Here is a 14045-nt window from a genome sequence, read left to right as displayed (position 1 = left end):
TGTTACTTCACAATGCTGCAGACCTTTGAAGGACTTGTCTGGTGCACAGTACCACCAGAGTGCATAAACCCAGCTGAGATCTGATGTCGTGCATGAGCTTAATAAGCGCTCCACGAACTTGAAATATTGAGCATCACTGTGCAGAGATACCCAAGGGGTATGTAGGAACTGGGAAGGATTTGAACTAACATTAGTAAGCCATGATCTATCAGAGCTGATTTTGCAAGATTGCCGTTATAGACCTCTCAGTTCTGGAAAATCAGTAAAGGAAAAGCCAGACAGGACTGGAAGCCATGTAGCAGTGTTCACGAGCATCGGGCCAGAGCTTTTTAGCCATGGAGGACCAGGCCTGTCTGTGCAGTGCTCTCGCACAGAAATCTTTGCGTTGAAAGCACTGTCAATTTGCAACCCAGATAAATTCCTCATAGTCAGGTGAGATGAATGACTGTATTCAGAGTAACTGTAAGCAGTTCCCAAGTCTCCTGAAACCTTTTTTTCAGCATCCTTATATTCTGAGTTTATTTGCTTATATTTATATAGGAGTTTGTTGTTATTTGCTTTATTGTATTTGTCCCCCATGCTTTCTTCTTATCCATATGGTCATAAAATGTGAAACAAAGGAATTCTTTACTCCTACTAAGCCAGTTTAGAATGAATATAAGATACTGATTTGGTATGACTGCTCCTTTTGGCATGGGCAGTATTTGTATTCAGAGTTACATACAGTTTTCTTGGACTTGCTTGTTATTGTTAGACCTAGCGCTTTTTTTTTTTTTTTTTTTAAAGTCTGCAACTTTTTTAAACTTTCAACTGAGTTCTTAGTTTTGTAGACCAGCTACAGACCACTTACTGCAGCCACAGGTAAACCGGTTTAGGAATTGCTGCTGATCGCTGTCAGAAACAAAATGCCTAGCTAGATGGACAGTTAATCTTACCCACTGAAGTTGAAACTATGATAGAGTTTGTAGTTCTCAAGAGAGAGGCGTGTGTTTCAGGGCTATGTCACTGAACATCTAAAGAACTTTCTGCCACTATTTTGAGTGCTGGTTCTGATGAGTAAATTTTATGCTGCCTGATACTGTAGATTTGGATCACTCTTGGATTAATTTCCATTTTAATCACCCTTGCTTTATCTAGTAGCAGTATCTTTCAAAGCTTTAGGAAAATGAGGATTGATGTGGATATAGGTTTAGACTGCAGCAGAATGTTTCAGTGCCGTTTGCAGAATGAAAGCCATTTTGCGTGTTTTACTGTCATAGTAAATCAGTTATCAAGCATAATAATTTATTAAACATTTATTAAAATATTCTTCAAGGACGGATTCATTGTATGAGTGTTGATTTAATTCTTCCAATTTCCTCCTGGCAGAGGCGTGGAATGCCAAAATTACTGACTTAAAGCAGAAAGTCGAAAATCTTTTTAATGAAAAATGTGGTAAGTTTATTGATTCTTTTTTACTGAGATGTCTTTCTTATGAACATGCAGTTAAACATATGAGAGAGATGTTCACATGTTTATTCCAAAGGCCCTGCAATCCTTGTGTACTCTAGGCAATTTCTCATTTGAGTTCATTCTCGCGTAGGTTGCTTGCAATTCTGTGTCACATTTCCAGTAGTTATTTTATTTGGGTTTGGAAATGGAGAAGTTGTGGTTGGATTACTACTTCTTTAATGACCCAGAGGCATAGTGACTCCACATCCTAGCACATCTTTTTAAGCTTTCTTCACTCTGCTTATGAATGGGCCTTCGTATGACTTCGGCCTCTGCATGACTCGATACGTTATGGATGGTATCTGGAGAGATGTGCTCCATTGCATCCCAGCACTGCTTCTAGTGCAGGCTGTTTGGAGGCTAATGACTTTAGGAAGTAATGACTTCTCATTACTCTTCTGAGTGTGGTTTTTGGAACAAGAGCACTAATCTCACCTGCCCTTGGTGCTATTCTTTAGAAGAGACAGGATGCATCGCCTGTAACAAAGTCGAGTACAAATGGGATAGTCTTGTATGCAGACCGAGCCAGTGGCTTGAGCTGGCTGCAAATTATTAATTTTCAACTGCAAATTATGATCAGATTTACTGCAACAGAATGAGTTATGTTTGAGACTGTTAATTTTCTTCCTACCTACTCATAGCTGTCACCAAAAAAGGCAAAGCCTGCTGGTTGCACCTAATCTAGTATATATGTGCCCACTATTCTATACCATTTATACCCGAGGTTTTCCTTTTTATACGCACATCAGTTATCTAGCTGGTAGCTTATTTGTTCTGTTGCATTTCAGGGGAAGCGCTGGGGCTGACTGAACCAGTGAAGGTGCCGTTTGCATTGTTTGAATCCTTCCCGGAGGTTTTCTACGTGGAAGGACTACCTGAGGGGGTGCCATTCCGCCGACCGTCTACTTTTGGAATTCCAAGACTAGAGAAGATCCTGAGAAACAAATCTAAGATAAAATTCATTATTAAAAAGTAAGACTCCTATATGTCTTTGATAATCTATTCTATGAGAATTGAAATGTAGACAACGAAATGAAATTGTGTTGCTGAGTTGCTAAATTACTCTATAAAATACACACTGGAATATTTTTAGTAAATGAGGAAGTGGTCAGAAAGCTCTTGTAGAGGTGGAGCAAGATACAGTAATCTCTTTTTTTCTGAAAGACACTCACAACCTGTTCTGGGAGGAAGAACAAGACCAGATTTCTTAGCCCATTTCAGTTACCATATCACTGGTTTAGTTGCTACTGCGTGGAGCACTTATGGGTTACTCAGAAAACTTGCTGGCAGTGTACTAAGAGCTGAGAAGTGGATATTCATATATTGGGGGTTGTAAGAATTTATTTTTCTTACATGTTGTGGAGCCTCTCAGCCATTGCATTCTTAGCTGTCTTTGGCTGAGAGGGTATCACTTAGTTCCTGTCTTTAATAAGTTAGTATTAGAAAATTGCATTTTCTTTAATGTTGATGAATGTAATTTTATTATTGTACATGAAATGTTCAATCTGTTTGCAGGCCTGAGATGTTTGAGGCAGCTGTTAAGGAAAGTTCTGCTAGAAGCCCCCAAAGTGAGTTTTGCAACTGCTTAACATTCTAGATAACAGTCTCTTTCAAGGATTAAATACAATTCGGGAGAGCTGCATGGTGTTAACGAATTCCTGAAAGATTCATTCTACATGGTGGTTGGTTTGTTTGTTTGCTTGTTTGTTTTTAAGATAGGAAAAGCACTTACCAGTTACAGTTTAAATATAGCTTTAGCAAGGGAGTATTAATTTTTTAAAGTTATTCACAATAATCGTGCCTCTAATATATTCTTTACTACCTTTTATCCAAATGTAACAAGTAATGTGTGATTCACAGAAGTAATTCAGGTCTAGAGATAAATTATTTGCTCCTAATACGTAGGTCATCGAAATGACAAGTGCTCCACAGCTAGGAGTGCAGATAGCCAGTAGAAGATTGTGTCAGGCAGGTCATGGATTAAATGTTTTGAGTCATATTATTATCTGTTACTATGGGTTGGCAAAACTCGGCTGATTTACTTGAACTATGCTAGTTTGTGCCACTGGACAGTGTGGCTCACAAGTATAACTGTAAGGGATTTCTTTTGTGAATGCACAAAGTGAACACATGAATCAGTGGGTGTTACTGAATTAACTGCAAGTGCTATGATTTTTCTGTTAATAAAAATACCTTAATACATGCTCCACATACTCTTTTTTCCCTTTTCTTATTAATCTTTTTAGAAAACCAGATAGCTAAAGACTAACATTATCTTTAATCTAGCTCTTTCTCCTCTTGAGTTGGAAAGACAGAGTACTGTGTACCTTCAGTAAGTACATCTCATTGGAAGCTGCTCCCATTTTGAAAATGAAACTGGGTCCGCTTTGAAAACTTTGCAAATATCTGTTATTTTGCAATATTTTCTTTATATATGACATTCAAGATTTTGGGCTTTCTACAAGTGTTTTTTAAATTAATTCTCTTACTTTTAGGAAAAAATAATTCGTCTAATATAGCCAATACAGCAAGCACCACAACAAACACAGTGGTGAACACAGCTGCAGGTGTTGAAGATCTTAACATCATTCAAGTAACTATACCAGGTGTGTATACTGTCTGGTTTCACATCATACTCTTTGTGCTTATGTTCTTCAAAACATTTGTTTAGTCTGATGAAGTTTTTTCCTACAGTCAAGCTGGTTCACTGAAATACAAGTACAGTCAACAAAGAGCATAATTTAGCATTCTGTTTTTGCCGAGATGTTAAATATTTTCTAACACTCATGAATATGTGTTCAGTGACAGCTCTAGAATATTCTTGGTCTAGCCTCTAGTTAAGAAGTATCCACATTTTTCCCTTTTTTCTCATGCAATAAATTAAATATTGATTTGCAATTTTCTTGGCAACTTCAAGAGATCAGTACTCGGACTGAATTGAATAACCGTGCAGACTGAACTGCTTTGTCTTAACACTGATTACTACTTTGTCAGGCATGTATTACATTCATTAGAAACTGTGAGGACCATTGCATGCTATGGTCATCTGTTGAATGGTCACTTTGCTTTTACCTTTCCCCACCGTTATATGTACTGTAAGAAAATAAAATATAATTTGTGGTTTTAGATTAAGTTTACAAAATCACCTCTAGACAGTAAATCTAATGTTGGTTATGTAAATACTTTGAAGCTTCTCACAGATTTCTTAACAACCATCTATTTTTGCGTATTTCTACAATTCTCTGTTACTGCTAAAACTAGGAACAAAGACAGCGCCTGTTTTGAAGCACTCAGGTATACCTGCTTTGAGTAAACATGCAATGATAAACAAGCTTCAGGGAAAAAAAAAATCTGCTTGATTCTGATGCTATTCTAACAATTTCTTCCAGATGATGAAAGTGAGCGACTGTCAAAAGTGGAAAAGGCCAGACAATTGAGAGAGCAAGTAAATGATCTTTTTAGCCGGAAATTTGGTAATTGCTTCCTACTCCCCATTTTTACATAGATGTGAATGCAATTAATGTTGTTCATATTGAAGTTACTGAATCATCACAGTGGATGATATATATGATCATTAAAATGGAGAAATTTGAAAATTGTATATGAATGTTGTGATTTCACTTCAAAAAGAATCTTTTATAAGTGATGTAAGTTGTTTGGTGTTTGAAACAAAAAATCCTAAGAGTATTGATTGCTTTACGTTTCCCCCCCTCCGCTTCCTGTTTCTTTCTGTGTAAACATGGATGAAATATTTATTTTGCTGGCAATCCATGATTCTTGTTAGGTCTTCATAATCCTGACCTGTTAATACTTGGGACTAGAGTAATTTTAAAAATGCAACTTAACCTTTTTGCTGTGTATAGTTTTCTTTTTTTACTTTGTATTTGCTTTGTACAGCAATAATGACCTGAGTTTCTTTATCTGAAATTCCTTCACTAATGCTGTGTTGAATTACTTTTCGTGGCATTGCAGGAAATGCTTTGTTTTCCTTCATGTAGCTATTTCCTTAGATATCCTGTTCTATGCCTTTTTTAGTAAAAACAGAATCTGGGTTCTTTATCTGGTGAGCTGTCAGGGTTGGAGTTTTAACTAACGCTCTCGTAGTAATGTTCATTAGCGTAATCCAAAACATCTATTTCTAACACTGTAATGGTTTCATTGTCAAGTGAATTTTCATTGTTTCAGATCTGATAGAAAGCTTGGCTTTGCATTTAGTTTCTTAATCATCTGAGGACTTTTTCTTCAATGTAATCATAAATATGTAGACTCGAAAATAAACATGACCTCTCTCACTTAGGTGAAGCCATTGGTATGAATTTTCCTGTGAAAGTCCCATACAGAAAAATCACTATCAACCCTGGCTGTGTGGTGGTGGATGGGATGCCTCCTGGCGTGGCATTTAAAGCTCCCAGTTATCTGGAAATCAGCTCAATGAGGAAGATTCTAGAATCAGCGGAGTTTATCAAATTTACTGTCATTCGGTATGTAGTTGCCATTGATTAGATTGTACAGATGTTGCGAGGACAGCCCTGTAGCTTGAATAAATTGCAATTTGAAAGAATAGAAGTTGTCGTGCATCTTTAAATAGTGGCAGATGTTGGCTTTTTTGGATAACAATATATCAGGTCAAATGAAGCCCAGATGTTCATAGCATGAATGAAGATGGTAACTCTTTGGAGGACACGTCCAATTTAGTATGAGAAAGGGCATATTATTAATACTGCATATTACAGCAGCTGTCTGTTGAGTTGAAATCTGTTCGTATTACGTAAAAGTCCTAAAGTGTTGTGGGCCTTGCTCTCCCATTTATAAGATCAAGTTTTGAGACAAGCCGAGAGTTTGTTGCCTCTTAACGGTAAGTAGTATGTTTGTAATAGTATTACTATTAATATTTTTAAATATTTCAGTTGTGTTAAGAATCCTGAGTTAAGGTAAGCTCTTTGATAAATGGTTTTTTCCCCCTACAAAATGAGTTTATCTACAATATTTAAAAATACAGTATTGTCCAATTACAATGTAAGTGAATTTTATTTGTATGTGTATATTTCCATAGACACCTACACACACACGTATATACAAAGTATATTTGTATGCATGAAGCAGAATAGATGAAACTTTGGAATCATACTAAGAAGGAGTTCAGTAATTGAAAATAAAATTTTATCAGTTTATGTAACTTCTCAAATCATAGACTGCTTCACAGGAGTCTAAAAGCTTCAGTTTATCTTTAGAGAGAGAGACATTTCTTAAATATATTTTGCTAAGGGGTCTGAGTTCTCAACCCTTAATCATAAGTGTTCTAACTGAAAGGACTCTTGCTTGATACATTTTGTTAAATTGAGCTCTGAAGAAGAGGTGACTCCCTGGTTAATTAGTGGTGACTGAGGGAAGGATTTAGATCTTTCTGTGTATGTTACTTTTCAAAATGCTAGTGAACAAACCATGGTGCCCAAGAGCTGCTGTGACGGTTCCTTCTGTTTTGTTCGACTTTCTGTTTGTTTTTTAGCATGGCCTCTGTTACAAAAGGTTAGGTGAGGTTGCCTTGGGAGGGAGACCCCATACAGTATATTTTAGTATCAGTAATTTTTTTTTTTTTTTTTTTTTTTAACAGACCATTTCCCGGACTTGTGATTAACAATCGTAAGTATTTATGAGACACTGATGGTAAATGTATTTTTGTAACTTACCAAGATTCATTTTCTACATTTTGGCTTAGTGGCAGAGGCTCCACAGTGGTTAAATTCCATGTATAACTCTTGTCTGTGTCTGTCTCATTAAGATTTCCTGACTAAAAATGCATGTGCAGTTAACTTGAGAGCAGTGTGATAAATTTACAGAACAGTATAAGATTAGCATTAACTTGGATATGAAAATGCAAGATACTGATTTTGTATTTTTCAGCTGCAGAGTCCCAAAGAGATTTAGGACCCTGACTGAGCAACAGACTTACATGGGAGTGCCTACATTTTAGGTTCGGATCCATCGCAGTAGCAGTTAATAAGCAAGAACTTTCCAGTAGCTGCACAACTGTGTTCCAATGAAAAATTCTGCATTCTGCTGAAACTGTAACACTTTAGAGAGGCAGAGTGTAATTACCTGGAGTGCCATGGCCAATTTGGCCGTGTTAATGAAATTGTTGGGGGTGGGGGGGGAAGATCTCTTAGCATTTTCAGTTGCCTAAAATAATTGTGACCTGGTTTTTTAGATCTTATTTGAGAGAAAAAACAAACCGCAAAACACTGTCATTACAGTGTCCCTTGTGTCATGTCCTTTCTGAGCCAATGTCAGATTAGAAATTCAGAGGCCAAATAACCTACTGTCATTAATTTGGCCTTACGCAGCCTGAGCCTTAGCGACCGAGCGTTCATTCATTTGCATCCAGCCACCAGTATATTCCAGCTAACATGCTGAGGTCTATGAACTGCAAGTATGAAGTGTTCTCAGGAAGATATTATAGCTAGTAACTCACACTGACCTGCTTACCGGTCCTAGGCACACTTTCTTAGGTGGGAAAGAAATCCCTTTGTAAGAGGGAACCTTCCAGGCAGATAAGTGTGTAATAGCATTTCCAGAGAATTGAATTAGAAATGAAAGAATCTGTTAAACTGTTGTCTTTTCGGCATAACTGTCAGCATGTGTTAGGACTGAGGCTAGCTAATATGCTGAGTAAGAACAACACAGATATCTGATCATCTTCCATCACTGGATGAGCAGATTGGTCATTGTGGGGTTTATGCATTATCCATGTCCATTATGATCAAAATGATCCGATATTGATAGATACCAAAGTGAATGATTGAAAGGCTCTGAGCCTACTGCTTATAGGTATGATGCTTTATTCTTCTGAAGAACATGTGGGAACTTAAAAGGAAATTTTTGGTGCTTGCAGGCAAGATAGGGAATGTTTTTTCTGTAACAAAAAATACTGAACTGCAGCTCAATCACAAGTGTTAGTAACCTGTTCATGCGACAAGTTTCAGGATTTGCAGATTCAAGAAGTAGGATTGCCCTTGTGTTACATGTGGACCATTTTCATTGTGAAGTTAAACAGTGATCATGTCTAATCTTAGAGCTGATGGAAAAAGCTGAAGCAGAAGCACCACCAACAGCACCAGCAGCAGCACCAGTACTACCAGGTGATGCAGAGCGTGACGCATGTCCTTGCAGGAGGGGTAGGGTATGGAGTTCTTGATCTTATTGGCAGATGATATTAGTAGTCATGTCCTGGGTACACGCTGCTCATGATGAGCCATTTTATTTTGACAGATGGTGTGCGACGGTGACTTTTATAGCTATTAAATATTAATAAATTAATAGAAAGAGCCATTGCTTCCTTCAAGCTGTGTCATTGGCGTGTTCCTTGATTTGATTTTTTGCAGATGATGAGTGAGCTGAAAAGAAGGATTAGTAGGGGCAATATATAAAGCCAATTCAGTATCCATTTGTTGATGTCTGCTTAACTCAAAGTGTGTGTGTGTGTGTGTACCAGACAGATGTTCAGCCAAGTGAAGTTTGCCTGTGTAACATGTAAGAACCTCGAATGGGGTCTTGATGGAATTTCTGCCCACTGCACAGCTCTGTAACCCCTGCTAGACTGTGTCTAGACTGCACACAGGTCACCTATCTTAGTCTGAATGGAGAACTTAGCTTTGTGCTATGAATAGCTGAAGTAAATGTAGTTGAGCAACTTCCTTTTGGCCCAATATAGTTTCTAAATGTTCGCAGACCTTTTAAAAATGTGTATCCCAAGTTGGTGTAGTGCGGGACAGACTTTTGCGATTGACTGAATAAACTGTTACTCAAAGAAACTGGGTGACTGAGAGACGACATTCAATAAACATTTTAAGAGTAAGGCACACTTGTATGGTGGAAGTAATTATAAAGGAAACTACTGGCTCCTCTGTTTGCATTTGGAGGTGGTGGGAGGGAGGAAAACAGCTGCTGATGGTCAGTGAACTTGCTGTAGTCTATCTGTCCTTAACTCACCGCAGTGTTAAAAAGGTTAAATGGCTTTCCCAGCACCTGTCCATCTATAATCCATCAACATAGGTAATAGAAAAATCATTATGGAATCAAAACATACTTTTTGCCCTCTATTCTGCACCTTCCCCCTCTCCCCCAAAATACACATACTCGCCATTGAAGACAATACTAACTGGAAGTGATGACTTCTTTTTTAAATACAGTTTTATATATAAGCGATTTGAGTAAAGCTGTTCCAAACTTGGTATGTTCTGTGCAAGTGCATGTTGTGTTCTGCTAGGACTTGGTGATATGTCTGCCGCAGTGAACTATACTCGGAAGAGAAAGTGTCAGGTAGTGTAATGTAATAAATGTTTGGGTATTTTTTATTTTGCTGCAGACTATAGAAAGTTACACACATTTATCTCAGGCAAAGATATTTGAGTCTGATCGTAAGAGAAAAAATGAGGCACTTTTTTTTCAGGGAAAACTTAATTTCCCTAATTTTTCTAAGATACGTATCTGATTGATATTGTTGAAACTATATTCATATTCACTTGACTATATTTTTTTCATTTAAGAGCCAGCTGAGCCAAGCCAAATAGAAGTATCTGTAGGAGGTAAGTGTTTGTCTTCAGTTATTATCAACAAATATTTTCAAGTAATTTTGAACAAAGTTGCATCTTTTTTGACCTGAGACAGGTCAATGAAAACAAAAAAAAGGGCTTTTATTGGTTCCGAGGACATTTTTTCATCTGTATTAATATCATGCTGCATCATGTGAAAAATACTCTGCAGCAGAAGTTATTATTCAAATAATTTTACAAAGGAGTTCTATGAATTGTTGTTCTTGGTTGGTGAGTCATGACTATATATAGGCTTTGAGTGATTGCTCATATCCTGAGCGATGCATCTAGTTACTCAGCGCAGTAGTTTCCACAATTTATGCAAGTGAATGATTGCCATCATCAGGAAATTTGAATGCCATATTGGCCTGAATATACTGTGTTGAGGAGCGGGAGTATTGTTGTTCGTCCAGAACTTAAGCTCTTGGAAAACATCCAACTTTCCTATTGTCCAAGAATATACTTGAGTTGTATCTTTTTCAATGTTTGATATATGTGAGACCAAGGAGACTGTAGATCTTCTACACCTCCTGTGCTTTTGCATGTGGTCTTGGAGCATTAGGAATGCTGAGTTGACCTGAGAATTGGGATGCTGCTGTCTGCTGTGTGCTCTGGTCCTGTAAATGCTGCCTCTGCTATAGCCCCAGCTTGTCAGCATGGCCCTGGACGGCTGTGGCTGCCTCTGGCGTGGCTGGCATAGGGGATCCGAGGTGCTGTGACAGTTTGACGGGGTGCTGCCTTCGTGCTAGGTAGTCCTGAGAGGGGCTCTCTGATGTGTCAGTAGCAGATTGACAGCAACGTAGCCAACAGCACTGGGATGGAGGCTGCTGTGCATCAGCGCTTGTCATCTTAAAACTCTCAACTTGAGTTCATTCCCTAATCCTGCTTTGGTTCCCCCAAAAGAGAAAGCAGCAAATCTCAGCACTCCCATTCGTCTGTATCCTTTTCCATGGAAATGCCCTTTGCAGTCTCTGTTGCTTCAGTTTCCCTGTCACGTCACTGAACTTGAGACAAGCCAACGTGCTCAACCAGAACTACTGTTACAAGCTCAGTTACAGGTTCACTCTGAGTGTTATGAGTAGGTCTTTCTCAGAGTGTAGATCAATCCTGTTGCAGCAATCAAGACAAAAAGAAGGCAAGTGTTAGAGTCACAGAAGAGCTGAGCTGCAGGTTTTAAGCTCACAGTTATTGAAAGCTGGAACATCAGATGTCTTTATAATGCCAAAACTATGTGGGATCACTGAAATTGTTAGGTGATGACGGAGAGAGACAGTGTTTTTGAATTTGTCATCCAAAACTGGATTCAGACCCAGTAACCAGAGGAATGATCTTGAGAAAAGGCATGCAATTGCTAAGGAACTCAAAGTCACTTCAGAACTAGGCTGGAAGGTATAAAATGATCGTGTGGTGAAATGGCTTGGCTTTGTAGTGATGAATTACCCTAGCCCCGAACCTTCCAAACAACTTCAGTGAAAAACCAATTTCCTTCCAGCATTATATTCTCTGTTTATAAAAAGAACAAAATCAGGCTCCAGGTCATATAGGCAGTGCTATACAGGCACGAGATTTCTTTGATTTACCTCCAGGCATCCCTGTGAACAAGAAAAAGCAAAGATTTTGTAATGAAGTCTCCTGGAAATGAAAATTATATCAAAAAATGATGAATGCTTTTGCCAACAAGATAAAATTTATTTCTCTTTTTTTTTTTTAAGCATATCATAATGCCTTCCTATGTGATACTGTGCACTGAAGAAGAAAAATTAGCTAGGGTTAAAATCTGTTTTGGACAGAATGAAATACAATAATGCGGAAGTCTGTATCTAGTCGAGAAGAGATGGAAAAAAAAAAATCTGAAAAGTAGTCAGTGCTGTGAAAACAAGAGTTCGTGCCATGAATGTTAATTTAATAACTAACCCAGAAGGCATGACTTGAGCACAAGTAGGTTCAGATGTTGTTAGCTAGCTTTGGAAGACAGCATCTTAAAAAATGTGAAACAGTGGTCATGCCTGATGTATTTGAAGTCATGAGCTACAGACTTACCTGTGAGTGTTTGAAAAGCTTCACCCGGCATCGCTTATCCGATGAGGTGGCTGAAGGAAGGAGTGGTGCTGGGGATTGACAAAGAGGAGAGAGGAGGACTGAAGAGCAGGATGCAGACCAAAACAGTGATATATCTGACATTTTTTCACTGATTGTGTGTTGTTTCCTTTTTGGATTAAGTACCTTTCTGGCCCAGTGAGTATTTCAGCTACATAAAAAGCATTTTTAAGTTTCATACACTTCTAATACCAATTTTTATTTCTGTTCTTTAAAAACTAAAGTTCTCTAAGATCCCGGCTGCTTTACATTGAAGTGAATATGGTAATTTCCACAGAATCAGATTGTTGTGAATACTTTTTTATTTATTGTTAATAGTTTAAAAGGATAAATTTAATAGGATAAAATATTGTCATAATTTGTTGCTTATAAAGTACAACAGTAACAACAAAGTTAGTTGGGAGATTCCCTTTTTTTCTTCATTCATTACTGCTTTTTCAACAGGTATTACAGAAACAGAAGAAAATTCTCAAATAAAGCAAGAACCAGACCCAACGTGGTAGACCTCATCAATACTGGGTAAAAGAATTTAGTGTTTCTTGAAGTCAACACCTGTCAAGGAATAATATTTTTATATTTTTGGGTGAGGAGAAGAGGACTGAGATACAGGACTGAATGCCAGAAGGTGCCAGTCCTTTACTTGTGAATTATTTTATTTGTCTCAGTTCTCACCTATAAAATGTAGGATGTTTTCACTACCTTATCCAAATACAATGTAAGGCACACTGTGTTCAAATTTGTGAGGCAGTGAGTCCTAGGAAAATGTGGCCTATAAATAAAAATGGGTGATGGTAATTACATACCTCAGAGGCAGAGTAAATGAAAGCTTAGGGAATTAGTGTTTACGAAGAGCTCTGACATGGTTGTGTGAAAGAGCATTGTTATTCTTGGTAAAGCCTATATATTTCCAAATTGTAATTGAGCAGGAAAGCTCTTCACTATGATTGCAATATTGTCTAAGCTTGGGACACTTGGTAAACCTATTAGCTGTGATGACAAACCAACTTCCTTTAAAAGTTTTTTTCTTTTCCATTAACTTTTATGAAAAGCTTAGTTTAATTTACAGTGCAGAAATGTCCGAATCTTTCTCTTATGCTATTTTTAACTTCACTTATTCCTAAAAATGACATTTTGGTGGAGGTGGAGAACAGTGCTAGCGATGCTATCACATCACCAAATGTAAAAGGCTGACCCACATGGTTGTGAGTCTCTATGCTTCATTCAGAGAAAATGGCAATTTTAAGCTATCACAGCTCTGTAGTACTTTTTCCCATTTCAGTTTTTTGCTAATACTCCAAACTAAATATTTTCCTCATTGTGTAGTGTTTGATACTTTAGCAATTTTATTTGATTGATGTAAAGTTGGATGCATTTATTTAGTGTACTCGAGCTTTAACCTGTCCAGCTTTAGTAAGAAAAAGACATGGTATTCATCTCAGAGAGGAAAACGTCTGCGTACTATTCCAGTTCTGAGGGCACAGACAGGCAATCCGCAACACCACGCTCTGGTTCTTCATTTTTGCCAGCCTGAGCAGCTGAGAGTGATAATGCGGTTTGCCCCTCGCATGAAGCAGTGCCTGGGGGAGCCTGGAGCCTGCGGGTTTCGCTCCTGGCACCATCCAGCTTTTTGGAGACAAGGACAGCTTTGGCCGTGGCCCTCCGTCCGTGCAGCATAAACACAGCCTGGTACACGGAGGGCTGCTGATGGCATCGGGATGAGCGTTTGAAGGGACAAATCCAGAAATGATTTGATAGAAACTGGCAGAGACTGATGTACCAGCATACCAACTGTCTGTGCCCTGAGAATTAAAGTACAGCAGTAGTCCTCCTAATAAATTGGTGAAGTCTGCTTTGAAAAATATTTGTCAT

The 14045-nt window shown here is 38.1% G+C and overlaps 1 protein-coding gene across 4 annotated transcripts in view; it reads left to right on the top strand.

Annotated features, from left to right (window-relative positions):
• GTF2I (general transcription factor IIi) overlaps positions 1-14045 on the top strand; it is a 78325-nt gene that overhangs the window by 62797 nt on the left and 1483 nt on the right. For all 4 annotated transcript variants that reach the window (XM_050908691.1, XM_050908689.1, XM_050908690.1 and 1 more), the window contains 10 exons: positions 1369-1434; positions 2280-2463; positions 3007-3059; positions 3987-4097; positions 4881-4964; positions 5789-5972; positions 7103-7131; positions 8562-8627; positions 10035-10073; positions 12621-12695. In XM_050908691.1, the coding sequence (XP_050764648.1) occupies positions 1369-1434; positions 2280-2463; positions 3007-3059; positions 3987-4097; positions 4881-4964; positions 5789-5972; positions 7103-7131; positions 8562-8627; positions 10035-10073; positions 12621-12679 (875 nt within the window). In that variant the 3' untranslated portion in view covers positions 12680-12695. The remainder of the gene's footprint in view (positions 1-1368; positions 1435-2279; positions 2464-3006; positions 3060-3986; positions 4098-4880; positions 4965-5788; positions 5973-7102; positions 7132-8561; positions 8628-10034; positions 10074-12620; positions 12696-14045) is intronic.

Source organism: Gymnogyps californianus, chromosome 20, assembly GCF_018139145.2.
Source record: "Gymnogyps californianus isolate 813 chromosome 20, ASM1813914v2, whole genome shotgun sequence".
In the NCBI taxonomy this organism is placed as follows: domain Eukaryota; kingdom Metazoa; phylum Chordata; class Aves; order Accipitriformes; family Cathartidae; genus Gymnogyps; species Gymnogyps californianus.
The sequence above is the reverse complement of the archived record's forward strand: the minus strand, read 5'-3'. Positions and strand labels throughout refer to the sequence as shown.